Source organism: Pelodiscus sinensis, chromosome 1 (assembly GCF_049634645.1).
Source record: "Pelodiscus sinensis isolate JC-2024 chromosome 1, ASM4963464v1, whole genome shotgun sequence".
NCBI lineage: Eukaryota > Metazoa > Chordata > Testudines > Trionychidae > Pelodiscus > Pelodiscus sinensis.
Genome location: NC_134711.1, coordinates 294,245,165 through 294,260,458, shown reverse-complemented (window position 1 = coordinate 294,260,458; position 15,294 = coordinate 294,245,165). Strand labels below are relative to the sequence as shown.

Sequence of the window (15,294 nt, the reverse complement as noted above, 5' to 3'; positions counted from 1 at the left end):
CCCACCCTCTTTTTCAGAACATTAGTGGAGAGGTTAATAAATTGTCTGCAATCAGCCTCTTTTTGTTGCTTAATTCAGTGCTGACTGATGGATAAGCCTTTGGCTCAGAATCATACATCTGGTTCTCTCTTCATTGGTTTCAGGGTACAAGTGTGTGGGAATACTGTACTCATACTATATTTACACACAGCAAATAGGGAAATGTAACAAGCAAACCCCCTCCCTCCCCCCGATGAAAACTCCCCCCCCCCAGCACACGTGTTCCTCAGTGAACATGCCTGTGCTATGTTTGTGTGCATATAGGAACTGGGCCAAACTGCACAATTTTACTCTGGATCTGAATTTCCAAAAGTTTGATGCTATTTGGTTAAGGGGGTTGGTTTGATCCACAGCAAAGAGAGGATCAAGTGAAATTTGAATTGTTCTCTGTCTTGCCTCAAGGTAGAAGGAGTGTTCACCCTTCTCTAGTATGAGAGAGACAGACAATTACTCTACAAGGATGGTCAGATTCTCCTATGCAGGCCCAGAGCCTGTAATTGGACCCTGTGGTCAGACATTTATACCTGTGTAGAGTTTCTCCTGATATCACTGAGGGCTTTCTCCCATATTTAACCAATTGCTGTTCAGGACCAGAAAACCCAGGAGATGTGTATTCATTTGAGAAGCTTACATGGAGCCTTCACAACCTGCAACGCCACATTCATGTAAAAATATAGTCCCGCAAATCTCCCCTAAACCAGGATTAAACATGTGTGAACCAGATTAACAAAACTATCTCCAGGGCAGGTAGGTGCTTGGCTTACCTGTGGTCCTCTAATGCCTGCTTTCACCCATTGCTGGTGATCTTCTTTTGGCAGTATCTCCATTCTGGCTACAAAAGGTCTTCCCTCATTAATAACAGAGTTTTGGTCCTTTGTCCTATCAGTGCCTTCACTAATCTGGTTTGGCACCCCTTTGGATGGGGTAGTCCTGTGTGTCAAAAAAACTAACAAAGGGTCTCGTAGCTGTTTTCACCTTACTATTACTCTAGGGATATGCGGGGGGAGGAGGTTTGGTGGTCAGACTCCCATTTGTGTGCAGATTCCTTTAATCTTCCAAGCCAAAGAGAGTCAGTTGTCAGTGAACTGTGTATGGGTGCCACATCTTACAAAGTGGGCCTCTAGTTTGCCAGTCACTGACTGGTTTTCTGTATCAGACAGAGCTTCAGCTTCCCAAAATTTTGAATAGTAGTCCCCTATAATTAAAGTATTGCTTTTCCTTGAAGATAAATAAGTCCTATTACACCTTTCTCTGGTGGTTAGGAAGGCAGCTTATGTGTTAACAGAGTTTCCTTCTGCAGGTTAGCACACAATCATCTGTCGATAATAGTACTTGTGTACTCATGCCAAACCTGTAAACATACCCTTGTGTCTGTCGAAGACAGCTGTTAATGCCAAGATGTGCAGCATATATGCATGATGTCCTGAGGTAATGGGGAGGTACAGCAGATCTCTGTCCTTGAAATTTGATCCTATTCTGCAGACTTAACTCACCTTTAATTTGAAAATGTGGTTCTGTTTCAATCAGTATTTGACTTTTGTCTTCTGGCCACCCTGCTAGTATTGCTCTCTTGACTATCTGCAGTTCTTTTCCATTGCCTCATAGTTTTCCATTAGCTTCACCATTGAACCCCAGAGACAGTGCAGCATGTTAATGAATTCAATGTCCTGTGTCCTTTGTCCTAACTTGCTTGTACCGGGTATTTTTAACCTGCTCAGGGTGTCAGCTAACACCAACAATCATCCTGGATAAAAAGTCTAAGTTCTACCTACTAGCACTAGAGTCACATCAGCATGGGAACATAAGAATGGGCACATTGGGTCAGGCCAAAGTCCATGTAGCCCAGTATCCTGTCTTCTGATTGTGGACAATGGCAGGTTCCCCAGAGGGAATGAAGGGAACAGGCAATCAGCAAGAGATCCCTCCCTTGTCGCCCATTCCCAGCTTCTGACCAATAGAGGCTAGGGACACCATTCCTGCCCATATGCTACAGTCTCTTTGGAGTACTAAGGGTCTTTGCTATGACTGTCTCTATGGTAGCTCTATTCACATCACCATGTGAGTGTGCATAAGAACCTTGGAGGGTTAGTTACCGCTGATTCACTAGCATCACGTGTGCATTAGACTACACCCTGGATATACAGGAGCTGGGGGTACCCCTCTGACCCAGGAAGCTATATCGGCAGCAGATAGGGCTTGGATAATGCTGGGAAAAGGAACCCTAGGAGGAGCCAAGTCTAGGGCAAATTCTTAGACAGAGGCTTTTGTAGTGGCACTATGAAATGACTTTTTGTTAAAACCAGCTGTCAAAAGGCATGACAGGGAACATTCCCTTGGAAGGCAGATGGACTAGATGAAATCTTTAACTTATATCTGTTTAGCTTTCTCTTTACAAAGTTAGGTCACTTCTCAGTGGTCACTGCACTAAAATCCGAAGAAAATGGTACATACTCTATTTTGCAAAGAAATGCTGAGAACCATATCTGGCAAATATATAGCCCATTTTCCTTTATTTCACACTGTGTGACTCAACTGTGGCCTTTATAACCCTCTCCCACTCACACACTCCCTCCGTGCATCTCCTTTCCAAGCCATGATTGCATATTCAGCTGGGTACAGAAAGGAAATGGGGTTTTTCTCCCAACTGCCCAAATATGGTAGAGTTTGAAGCAGAGATCCATGCTTTGGTATCATGTGTATGCGAGGGAAGGTTTCCGATGTCCTTATGCAAAGATGCTGCCAAAGGGAAAGTTTTAGAAATATCAGTAATTCAGTAGAAGCTGCATTTCCACACAGTCAACATCTGTCTATGGTTATACTGCTAAAGTACCAGACTCCCTCAGAATTACTCACTCTCCATTAATAGGGTTTGTCTATAACTGGTTAGGAAGGTATTTGAGGGATTGCTTGTTTAACCTTAACGCACAAATAAAAAAGAAAAGAATGTCTGATGAATGCCTCGAATAAACCAATAGGGAGGGAGAGTCATTCAGCGTGGAACAATAGCAATTTTAAATCTGAATTTTGTTTTCTGGGTCTACAAACAATGGCTGCAGATGATTGGCTCTTGTTCAGTGTGACACACAGTCTTGTTCCCTCATGGTAGCATAGCCAAGCCAATTAGTGCTGGAGTATGTGTCCCAATTACAAGCTTTCCCACAGGGGGCTCTGAGAGAGAAGGAGCAGAAGCATTGCAATAAGGGCAGCATTGGGGCTATTTTAGCTAAGTAGTGCTGTGTTAGGGTATGTCTACACTACCACCCTAGTTCGAACTAGGGTGGTAATGTAGGCAACCGGAGTTGCAAATGAAGCCCGGGATTTGAATTTCCCAGGCTTCATTTGCATAAAGCCGGGCGCCGCCATTTTTAAATGTCCGCTAGTCTGGACTACCTAGTCCGTGCCGCGTGTAGCCTAGTTCGAACTAGGGTGGTAGTGTAGACCTACCCTTACAGCCTAATGTTTTTCAGGGAGGTTCATTTTTCTATTTGTTTTCTTTTTGGATGGTCCTACTGTATTAATGTTAATGGGAGCTGCATGCAGGGACTACAGCTTTGATCCCTAGTATTCCTCTAATACTAATAATAGTAGTCAAAAAACAGCACATTCCTCTGCAAGAGCTTATTCCTGTTTGGAAATCATTGTCTGGTTGGAGCCAAAAGCATGAAGAGCTATGCAAACATAGGTTATTATTATTGAGGTACTAGTTGTAAGCCTCACTGGGGGTATGTCTACACATCAAAGTTAATTCAAACTAACAGCCGTTATTTCGAATGAACTTTAATAGCGTCTATACAGGCAAACCGCTATTTTGAAATACATTCAAAATAGCGGAGCGCTTATTTCAAATGTGGTAAACCTCATTCTATGAGCAATAATGCCAAAGTCGAAATAGCTAATTCGAAATAAGCACTGTATAGATGCTTATTTCAAAATAGGGGGCCTCGAGTATTCCCAGGGTGCCCTGGTGGCTACTCTGGGCACAACCAGGAAAACTTCCTCTCCTCTCCCCCATCCCCAGAGCCCTTAAAGGGGTAGACGATGGCTACAGTGCTTGTGCTAGCTCCAAGCCTGCCAGCCCAGAACCAGCAGTCACTGCCCCGACACAGTGGTCCCAAAACATGAGCCAGCAAACCACTGGCAGCCAGCCCTCCACCGCTCCCCAGGAACAGTCTGCCAGCTCCCAGGAGCCTTCCAGGGCCCAGAGAAGGTGGGCTCCTTCCTGGTCCAGGGAGGAGATCATGGATCTTATTCAGGTTTGGGTGGGATGCCCCCAACGTCCATGATCTCCGCACTAGATGGAGGAACATGGCTGTCTATGGCAGGATAGCTGCAGCCTGGCCACCAAAGGCCACGTGCAAACCCAGGAGCAGGTCTGCATGAAAATCAAGTTGATCCTGCGAGACCCCCAACCCTGAGCCCTGAACTTCCCCTCCCCCTTCTTCCCCTTGCTTCCCCCTTTTAGCTCCCTCCTCCCAGGTTTCCCCCTCTCCTCTCCCACCCTCTCTCTTCCCCTCTCCAGCCTCCTTTCCCCAGTCTCACCAGTTTCATTCCCCCCCATGTTGTTAAATAAAGAGAGTTTGTGTTAATGAAAATACATGTATTTTATTTGACATCAGGAAGGAGGGCTGGGGGAGGGGTAAGTGGAAGGACGTGAGGAAGGAATGAGGCACAAGCTTTCAGTGGGGCAGACCAGGGAGGCTCTTAGTGCTCCTCGGGGTGGAAGCTCTCCTGCAGGGCCTCCTGCATACTGACAGCCCCCCGATGGACCTCCTGGATGGCAGCTTGCAGAAAGTGCAGCCAGGCTCACAGCAATGCATCCAAGAGAAGCACCAGAATGCCCAGGGGCAGCTCCAGCTCCATGTTGTAGAGTGCTGTGGTGTCCTGAGTGAGGGCAACCAGAGCACGCAGAGACAAAATGCTTTGCTGTCCCTCATTGAGGTAGACAAGCAAGCAGGGAAACCTGAAAACTGGGTGTCCGGGGGGGGGGGGAGGGGGGCAGGCGGGGAGGTCCCTTTAAGCACAAGCCTCAGATAGTCTCAGGCAGCAGCCACACAAAGACACTCCTGACCTGAAGCCCTGCATGAGCTGGTTCCAACCAGCCTTCATTTTGATTCAGAGTCCACTCAATGTGGTTGCACTATTTTGAAATAGAAAAATGCTATTTCAAATTGCATTTTATGTGTAGACGTGTTATTTTGACATAGTTTATTTCAAATGAACTATTTTGAAATAAGATATTTCGAAATAATGCTGTAGTGTAGACATACCCTGGGATAGGAACCATCTTTTTGTTCTGTTTATATAGCACCTAGCACATTGAGGTGTGACTGGGATTACTGCTTTCTGAAGCGCCAGAGAAAAGGAGGTGCCTTCATGGTCCTCTTTTTGATTCAGCTCAGTGTGAAGAGTATGGCTTCTGCTAAAGGGCCTCCTCTGGTAAAAGTAATATTTTGTGAAATGTTCATACAGTTGTATTAGGCTATATAATTTGCACTAACAGTTACTATTGCTTTACAAATTCCCATTGATGCCAATAGAACAACTGGACTTTCAATCTGGATAGTAGGTTTGTATAGTAGAAATATAATAAGGTAACATTGTTTGAAAAGAAATAATGACTACAATACTGTAGTTGCTGCCACATCATGGGATAACTATATTAATCTGGGAACTGTTGTGAGGCTAGCCTAAAAATCAAAGGAAACTAAGGACACAAATATAGACTATGGTGAGGTATGTTTTTAATGGAGAGACTGTTCCAAACCAACATTTGCATGCAAAACTGACATGAGTTTATGGTTACTTGTTTTCCACATGTAAAGACACTCATATGTTGTAGGGGAAACTTAGGAGCTGTAGAAAATGTGTCTGAAAGGTCTGGTATCTGCTCAGCTCACAAAAACAGGGGGAAGATACCAGCCATTATTAAATCCATCTGTTTTAGTTATGTTATGTACTTCCTGGGATCTGATATCTAAGATAATTCTGCATGCTAGGATCCCCTCACACTGGACAAAACAAACTATAAAGCCTATCACAACAAGAGGAATTTAAGAAGGCAAAGGATACCTTATTGTGATTTATTCAAAAGTTTCCATGGCCTTTCTTTAGATTGTTTATATTTATTCTATCTTAATAATATAGGACACCAGCCACTGATTAAAAAGAAACATACTGTTTAATTTTAAAAATACTCATTTTGACTAAGACAATAAATCACTTGTCATTTATGAAAAATACTATCAGGTTTCTCTCATACATTTGAATGTCTAAATATTTTGTATAAAATCATCCATTAGGTTCTCCCAAACTGTGTGATGATTCAGAAAACCCCTGTTTTCAAATATTCCTAGCAGATTGTCATATTTTTCTAATATTTAGGAGGAGTTTTTTCTGAAGTATTCTTGCTCTTAGCAAATACAGTTGTAATATGAAAGCAGAAGCTAATGAGCATATACTAAGTGCATAGTTTGTCCACATTTGGAAAAGCAGATGTTTGGAGAAATAATAGTTAGTAATGATTGTGGATTCCTTTGGAATAAACAGTCATAGAATTGCAGCCATAAACATTTTGTTTACTATAAGAAAGGAGACATTTTATACAACCTAAAATTTTTGCAAATTAAATTTTAACATTGCCATCAGTAGGCTCATAAATGTGTGGAAGAGGAAAAAATATAATTAAATAATCAAATAGGAAAATTATTCATAATGTACAGTAATTAACACTTTCAATAAATAAATGATATTTTATGTTTTAATTTATTTCCATAGCATTTGAAGCATTTCAAATTTCTACCCATTTAAATAATTGTTTTGACAGAAACAGCCTATGGATTGTTATGCTGTCCATTATCTTGAAGGAACTAAAAAAGTTAAGTAAAGGCTTACAAGATTCAGCTATTTTTTATTTGCATAGAAAAATATTTATCATAGGAGTCAACTATCATATGAGAGAAACTGCATTTGTTTTAATTGAAAAAAGATAGCTAAAAAGTTTCTGTGGGTTATTGCAACAGTACAAGAATACAAGATGCTTCCACTTATTAAAAAATGTAAAACAAATTGTGAAAGCTGAAGCAGGCTACAAAACAGAAGGTTCCTCTATTTTCTTTCCCCACTTAATTATGTTACAAGTTCATGTGCCATTGTTGTTGAATACTATAAAGTGTAATTCTATACGTTCTAATATAACTTTTAAAACATCCTGCGCAAAAAAGCACTGTGCAAAATATATATATTTGTATATATTCATTCCCATACTCATCACAACCTTGTTGTTACAGAATCCTCCTGAACAACTGTCTTTTCGTTCACCTCCAAGTCACTGTTAATGTCCAACTCCTTGTCCAGAAAATCTTCAGGCGTGGAGGGGTCTGAATCCTGCACCTCTGTTTGCCCAGCTTCCAAAGCACAATCTTTTTCCTCATGCTGTGAATCCAGAGTCTCACTGTTGGTTTGCTTGTTTGTTAGCATGCACTTTTCACTGAGACCTTGGAGGCCTAATTCACAGCTCATGATCAGTTCTTCCCCTTCCAGTTCAGTAGTTTTCTCACATTGTTCTTCTACCTGTTGTGAAATTTCTTCAGACACAGAGTATATTTTATTTGTACTCAGTTCCAGACAGTTTGTTTTCGATCGTCTATGAAATAATCCAAAACTTTTTATATCAGTTACAAAATTCACCCTCTTTTGTTTCTCTTTTGTGGGCTCGGACACCACCAGTGCAGCACCATTGCTTATGTTATGTGCTTCAGAGGCTATGGAAGCTGATCTTGGGTGAATCAGTGTAGTAATGTCAAAAAGGCTGAAGTTCTTTTTCTTTACTTTCTCTTTTCCTGCACTCTCACATTTTTCATCAGTCTCTGACAAAGAAGCGGCTTCCTTGCTGATTTTTGAAGATTGCAAATTAAAAAGTTTGTTTCCTTTCAGTAAACCCAGGACTTCAAAACGAAAGCTGGAAATGTCTTGCTTTAACTCCTAAAAAGTTAGAAAGATACAGGAAGCATTTATAACTTGGGACTCTGTTTTGGTTTCTTTTGTTTTTCTCTTTGTAATAAAGAGTAACACCTGAATGTTTTAGCAAAAATGTTCAATTGTAAACACATAATATTATGGATATTGATATTTATTTTTCTCTGATATCCTCAAAGTGCTTTGCAAATACTGTCTGATCAGTCCTCATGACTCCCACAGAAGGCGGAGAAGCAAATTTTAATAGCTTGCAGGGAAAAGCCTAAGCACTTATGAAAATTGCCCCAAGACCTCTGGCAGTGCTAAGAAGAGAATTCTAGATGTCTCCCCTCCCAGATCTATGATTGGTTCATTAGACTGTGGTACTCCTACATAGGCAGAGCATTTTCTCTGCTATTCCTTCACCGACTGAAAGTTATTGCTACTTACAGGGTGCACTAGTTTCCAGGTGGGTGGCATCAGGACCTGTGTGCTTTAAGGATTTGGGAGTTCAGGAAGTGATGCTGGGGTGTAGGGGGGACTTGGGAGAGCCCATGAGAATGGAAAGGTGCAGCAGTAAACCTAAGAGGTGTGGCAGATGAGGTCATCTCTCTCCCATTAGCTTCCTCGAGATCTGTTGAATTTTATCTTTGATTAAAAAATTGAGGGGAGGAGTTGTGTGGCCCTGTGAGTCCATTGGTGCCAGCTGACAGATGGCTCTCTCTATTATAATTCATATTAGGCCTGATTCACATTACCCCCAACACCCTGTCATCATAACATATATCAAGGAGGTGTCACATAAGGAACCACATGTAAACGGTGACACGGTGGTCCCCGTTTGTGTGATGCATGACCAGAATGTATACCAAGAGTTATCTATGTATGTGCACTGGAAATATGTTCTTACAATGTGTTTCAGAGGCAGTGTATAAATCAGGCCTGCTCTAGATGCAGGAGTGTAGATTCCTCTGTCTGACCATCTTGATTACAGGCAGAGGACAGTGAAAATACATTTATATGTAAGCAGGGGCTGAACTGCTGCTTGCTGTCAGCCAGATAAAAGGAGGGGTGGGTGTGCCCACTACAGTTGTTTAGCTCTGCAAGGTAATTAACTGTTAACTGTTGACATGTAAATACTGTTCAGAAGAGAATCTGAGGTGTGGCTATGTAAATCCCATTCAGCCAGGGCTGATGGAAGGTCAGTGTTGGAATGGAATGTGGAGAATTGTATATAATTTGGGTCTGTTGTGGAGGTAACTAATCATGCTACCCCTAAATGTGGGAACTGTAAAACATGCCACTACTGCTTGCAGGAGAGACACCACCATCATGGTAAGAGGTCTCGGAATAACAAGCCTCCCCCCTTCCAGAGTTGAGTGAACTGAGCTGGGGGAAAGGATTAAAAGGTTTGAGTCAGCCTGCTTCACACTTGCCAGGTGTGAGCTATAAGACTGGCCCAGCCTGCACATTTCCCCCTTTGTTTTAAGGACAGACCTAAAGCAAACTCCCTGAGGAGTCTTTTCTTTTGCTAGTCCAGTGAAAGCTGGATTCATTTGCCAGTCCAGCTGGTGGCTAAAGAATTGAAATCACTGACAGCTGAAATCACTGGTTTGGCCGAGCGCCAGACCTTCTGCAGCCAGTGAAGTGGCGGCGACAAGCGGCGGCAGGCGAGGAGCGGCCATCAGCAGCGTAGCATGGAGAGGCGGCAGGTAAAGAGCGGCGACCAGCGGTGCGGCATGGAGCAGTGGCAAGTGAGGAGTGACGACCAGCGGCGTGGCGTGGAGTGGCGGCAGGCGAGGAGTGGCGGCAGGTGCCCAGCGGAGCGTCCAGAGGTGTGGAACGAGACAGCTGGTGGAGCGTGGCAGAGTTTCGTATAAGGTGCCCCCTATCTATCCCCACACCTCCATTTCTACCCAGGTTGGGAGGTGAAACCCTGCGGGTGAACTTTGGGACTCTGGGTGGCACGGACCAGGGACAGACTCAGTGCTTGCGAGTGGGGAAGCATTGCCTCTCAGAGGCGCCCAGGGGTGCATGAATTTCCCATATTACTGGGTGGGGGCTCGAGCCTGTTCTATGTGAGATTGACCCCAAGATATTGAACCCAGTCCTGGTTACTGCCAGGCCTACACGGCAGAAGGGTTACATTTTGGGGGCTCGTCCAGGATTTACTGGATCAGTACCCCTCGCAAGCACATGTTGAGTGAGTTGCTGTTGTGGGAATTAATTGTGATTTGTACTCAAGGAAATTACTGTTTGTATCATGGCTTGTCTGTCAGGGTTGTTGGGCCCTGGCTCAGAAGCCTCTAGCTCAGAGGCAGCAACCTCAGCAGATGATTGGGCAAAAGCCCTGGGGCAAATCTTGGAGAAATGTGTGCTATCCCATGCTATGGCAAGCTCCTATTGTAAGTTAAGATTATTCCCTGGGGAAGAAGAGTTTGAACCCTGGCTGGAACACACCACTGAAATGCTAGAGCATTGGGCTGTGCCAGACAGAGAAAAACAAAGAAGTTTAGTAGACAGTCTCCGGGGCCCAGCTGTAGATGTGATTCGCACCTTGAAGCTCACTAACCCTGAGTTCAGTGTAAAGGACTGCCTAGAGGCCCTCACTCGCACCTTTGGGAGCATGGAGGGTCCTGAAGACAGTTTTTGTAACTTTCTCAATGCTAAGCAGCACCGGGGAGAGAAGGTCTCAGCCTATGTACAGAGGTTGGAGAGGCTGCTGCAGAGAGCTGTCATTAGGGGAGCCGTGACTGCTGAGCAGATGGACCAGACCAGATTGGCTCAAATTGTAAGAGGAACTGCATATTACAGCCCGATTCTACTACACCTCCGACTAAGAGAATGACAGGAACACCCCCCTACATACTCCCAACTGATAAAGGAGGTCAGAGAGGAGGAAGAAAGGCAGGCTGCCAGTGGGCTTTGGGAGGCCCAGATGCCTAAGCCAACCAGCGCTGCACCCCGACAAACAGCCGGCGTGCTGGTTGTGAACACCAGTGGAGACAGTGCCCAGAAAGTTCAGGTCCTGACAGAACAGATTGCTGAGTTGCAGAGAGCCATTGGCCAAGCAAGGATTTGCAGGGATGAGGAACCTTAGGCTGTGGTGATGGAGAAGTCAACGCCTGGAGCTGCCATCCCACCCAGCCAAAAGAGGAGAGGAACATTTTTCTGCTACCGGTGTGGTCAAGATGGGCACAGGGCTGCACGTTGCCAAAATGAGGAAAACCCCAGTTTAGTTTATGGAAAGCTGAGAATCAGTCACGAGACGGTCGGGGGACAGGGACAACCCAGGCCCCCAGAATTTGACGGATTCCCAAGAAAAGACCACTCAGCTAGGATCTCTTCAGGACTCATAGGGCCTCGAGCAGAGGTCACCGTAAGGATTGAAGGGGCAGAGTGCAAAGCAGTGCTTGATACCGGATTGCAGGTGACAATTATATTCCGGTCATTCTACCAACAGATGCTCAGGCACCTGCCTATCCAGCCATTGACTGGCCTTGGCCTGTGTTGTCTCAGCATGAATGAATATCCCTACAAAGGGTATGTCATAGTGCATTTGGAATTCCCTGAGGCGGTGGCATGGGTAAGAGAAGAGGTGGACACAGTAGCCTTGATATGCCCCGACCCTAAAGGGGTCCCTGATGTGTCGGTGCTGATAGGGACCAACTCCAGTCTCTTCAAGGTGCTCGCAGAATACTGCAGACGATGGGCTGGGGACCAGTATCTGGACACCCTGATGATCCACGCCTTTTGTGCTGAAGCCTATAGGAAAATTGAAGATGCTAAACAGGAGACGTCTGAGCTACCAATGGGTAGTCTAAGGTATGCAGGCACGAACCCTTTAGTAGTGCCTGCAAGGACAGAGCAGGAAGTGCTCGTCATGAGTACCTGGCTGAAAGGCAATAAACGAGTGTTCGCCATGGTAGAACAACCAACTGAAGGAGAGCTTCCTGATGGGGTCCTGGTCCCCTGTGGAGTTATAACCTTACCAGCAGCAGCCCAGGACACAGTCACGGTACTGATTGCAAATGAAACAAGTCGTGATATTATTGTGAGTCAAGGGCAAAAGATAGCAGATCTTTTCGAGCCTGAATTGATTGTGAGTCCCCAGTGTGAACCGCACGTTCAGACTATAGATCCATCAAGGTTTGACTTTGGAGATTCACTCTTGGACGAAGAGTGGAAGGATCGCCTGAGGAAGAAGCTCTCTGAAAGACCCAAGGTATTCTCACTGCATGAGTGGGATGTGGGGTGTGCCAAAGGGGTTGAGCACAACATCAGGCTACATGATCCCCGACCCTTCAGGGAGAGATCTAGAAAAATTGCACTTTCAGAGATGGATGATGTGCGACATCACCTTCAGGAGCTGGCTGCAACTGGCATCATTACCAAGTCCCACAGCCCCTATGCCTCACTCATTGTGGTAGTCCGCAAAAAGAATGGGAAAATTCGGATGTGTATTGACTACCGCACCCTGAACTGCCGTACTGTGGTTGACCAGTACACGATGCCCTGAGTAGAAGATGCATTAGATTGTTTATTGGGAAGCCAGTGGTTCTCAGTATTGGATCTTCGAAGTGGATACTACCAGATCCCCTTGGGAGCAGAAAACAAGGAGAAGACTGCCTTCATCTGCCCATTGGGGTTTTATCAGTTTGAACGCATGCCTCAAGGGATCTCTGGAGCCCCCACCACATTCCAGCGCCTCATGGAGAAAGTTGTAGGGGATATGAACTTACTGCACGTCTTGGTCTATTTGGATGATCTGATTGTATTTGGAAGGACCTTGGAAGAGCATGAAGACAGACTTCTTAAAGTACTTGACAGGTTGGAGGCCCATGGGCTGAAACTTTCCATTGATAAGTGTCAATTCTGCAGAACTTCAGTGAAATATGTTGGTCATATTGTGTCCCAAGAAGGTGTGAGTACCGACCCGGATAAAGTAGAAGCACTCACTACCTGGCCGCGCCCAAGAAACTACAGAGAGCTTAAGACTTTCCTTGGATTTAGTGGCTACTATCGGAGGTTTGTGAAGAATTATACCACCATTGTAAAGCCTCTGAATGATCTTACCAGGGGATACCCGGCCATCAAGAGGGAGGCTAAGACCAAGAATAAGGGGAGGCCCCCCGACCTCCCGATCCAAGACAATATGGCCCCCTAGAGCCCTTTGGACCACGATGGGATGAGGGATGTGAAAGGGCTTTCTGAGAGATCATTAGCTGTCTAACTGATGCTCCAGTCTTAGTTTTTGCTGACCCAAACAAGTCATTCCTCCTACATACAGACGCCAGTTTGGATGGTTTGGGAGCAGTCTTGTACCAAGATGTGAACGGCAACCGTAAACCTGTGGCCTTTGCCAGCCGAGGGCTGTCTGATAGTGAAACTCATTACCCCATCCACAAGTTGGAGTTCCTGGCCTTGAAGTGGGCCATCACTGAGAAATTTCGGGACTATTTGTACGGTGCTAAGTTTCAGGTATGGACAGACAACAACTCACTGACTTATGTACTGACAAGAGCTAAGCAGGATGCTACTGGACAACGATGGGTAGCCGCCCTGGCCAGCTATGAGTTCAGCATACAGTACCGATCAGGGAGAAACAATGTAGATGTGGATGCATTGTCTCGGCGTCCACAGCCAACAGAAATTGGTGAGATTCCTGTAGACGGAGTGAGAGCTATCTGCAACGGTAGTTATGAGAAGTCCAAGGCACATGAGAGTCCCCATGGGTGTGTTGCAGAAACACTGGGCCTACCCCCTGAGAGTGTACCCTCTGTCTCCGTGAACTACATTATGTTGGACCAGTCCTCCTTGCCCAGGCTCAATGCTTCTGACTGGCAGAGAGCACAGCTGCAAGATGCTGACATCCATAACACACTACTTGCAAAAAGAGAAGGGAAAAGCCCTAGTGCAGTAGCCACATCCACCCCTGAGGGTAAGCTACTGTTGCGGGAGTGGTGCAAAACTGGAACTAATACAGAGGGTGCTGCACCGGATCACCGTAGATCCTTTGCAAAATCGACGAACGCAACGAGTGCTACCAAAAGAGTACAGAACCTTGGCCATGAGAGCCCTTCATGATGATTTTGGGCATTTGGGAATGGAGAAAACTCTGGAACTTATCTGTAGTAGGTTCTACTGGCCCCGAATGGCTGAAGATGTACGGAAAAAATGTGAGTCCTGCGCCCGATGTGTTCATAGGAAAGCTCTGCCTACCAGAGCTGCCTATCTGGAGAATATCACCACCAGCAGGCCTTTGGAGCTGGTGTGTATCGATTTCTTGTCTTTAGAAATGGACAGGAAAAATATGGGGAACATTTTAATAGTGACTAACCATTATACCCAATATGCACAGGCATATCCCACACGTGACCAGCGGGCCACTACTGTGGCACGAGTTTTGTGGGAAAGATATTTTTCAGTGTATGGTCTCCCAACTCGGATACATTCTGACCAGGGGAGGGACTTTGAGAGTCACCTCTTGAAGGAGGTGCTACAATTGTCCAGAGTTAAGAAGTCCAGAACAACACCTTACCACCCCAAGGTGACCCTCAGCCCGAGCGGTTCAATCGGACTCTACTAAATATGCTGGGGACTTTACGCCCAGACAAGAAAGCATCCTGGAGCCAGCATGTTGCATTTTTGGTGCATGCCTACAATGCTACAAGAAATGATGCTATAGGGGTCACCTCATTCTTCATGATGTTTGGACTGGAGCCGATACTGCATATAGACATATGCTTTGGAGTATCAGGAGATGGCGAGAGTTATGAAACACACTTGCAATATGTCTCCCGATTACAAGAAAAAATGCAGAATGCCTATTGCTTGGCTACTGCAGCTGCCCGGAAAAATGCAGACTGTAATAAACACCGATATGATGCGTGAGTGCGCCCACAAGAGCTCCAACCTGGGGACAGAGTTCTGCTACGAAATATGGGTATTGCTGGCAAACACAAGATTGCCGACAGATGGAAGGCAATGCCTTACCGGGTGGTGGAAAAACATAGAGATCTACTGGTCTACAAGATTAAACCAGAAACTGGGCCAGGGCAAGTAAAAACAGTGCATTGGAACCTTCTGCTGTCCGTGGGAGAATTGGCAGGCGCCCCTTATGAAATGGACCATGACATGGGGCCTCAGCGAAAAAGGAGTGTCCGGACAAGTCAACCACTCATCATGTGTGGTGAGCCCTGGTAAGCTAATCTGCCTCTACCCAGCACCTTTGAGAGTGAATCTGAAGAGGGAGATGATCCCATGGAGTATACTGAGATGCAGACCAGATTCCATCAGTGA

The 15,294-nt window shown here is 45.3% G+C and overlaps 1 protein-coding gene across 4 annotated transcripts in view; it reads right to left on the bottom strand.

The window, feature by feature from the left end:
• Nucleotides 1–5,590: 5,590 nt before the first annotated feature.
• TRPC4 (transient receptor potential cation channel subfamily C member 4) overlaps nucleotides 5,591–15,294 on the bottom strand; it is a 235,662-nt gene continuing 225,958 nt past the window's right edge. For 2 of the 4 annotated variants that reach the window (XM_075919125.1, XM_075919124.1), the window contains one exon: nucleotides 5,592–8,019. In XM_075919125.1, the coding sequence (XP_075775240.1) occupies nucleotides 7,306–8,019 (714 nt within the window). In that variant the 3' untranslated portion in view covers nucleotides 5,592–7,305. Of the gene's footprint in view, nucleotides 8,020–15,294 lie in introns of all 4 variants that reach the window. The other 2 variants (XM_075919126.1, XM_006124925.4) reach the window with 2 other exon arrangements.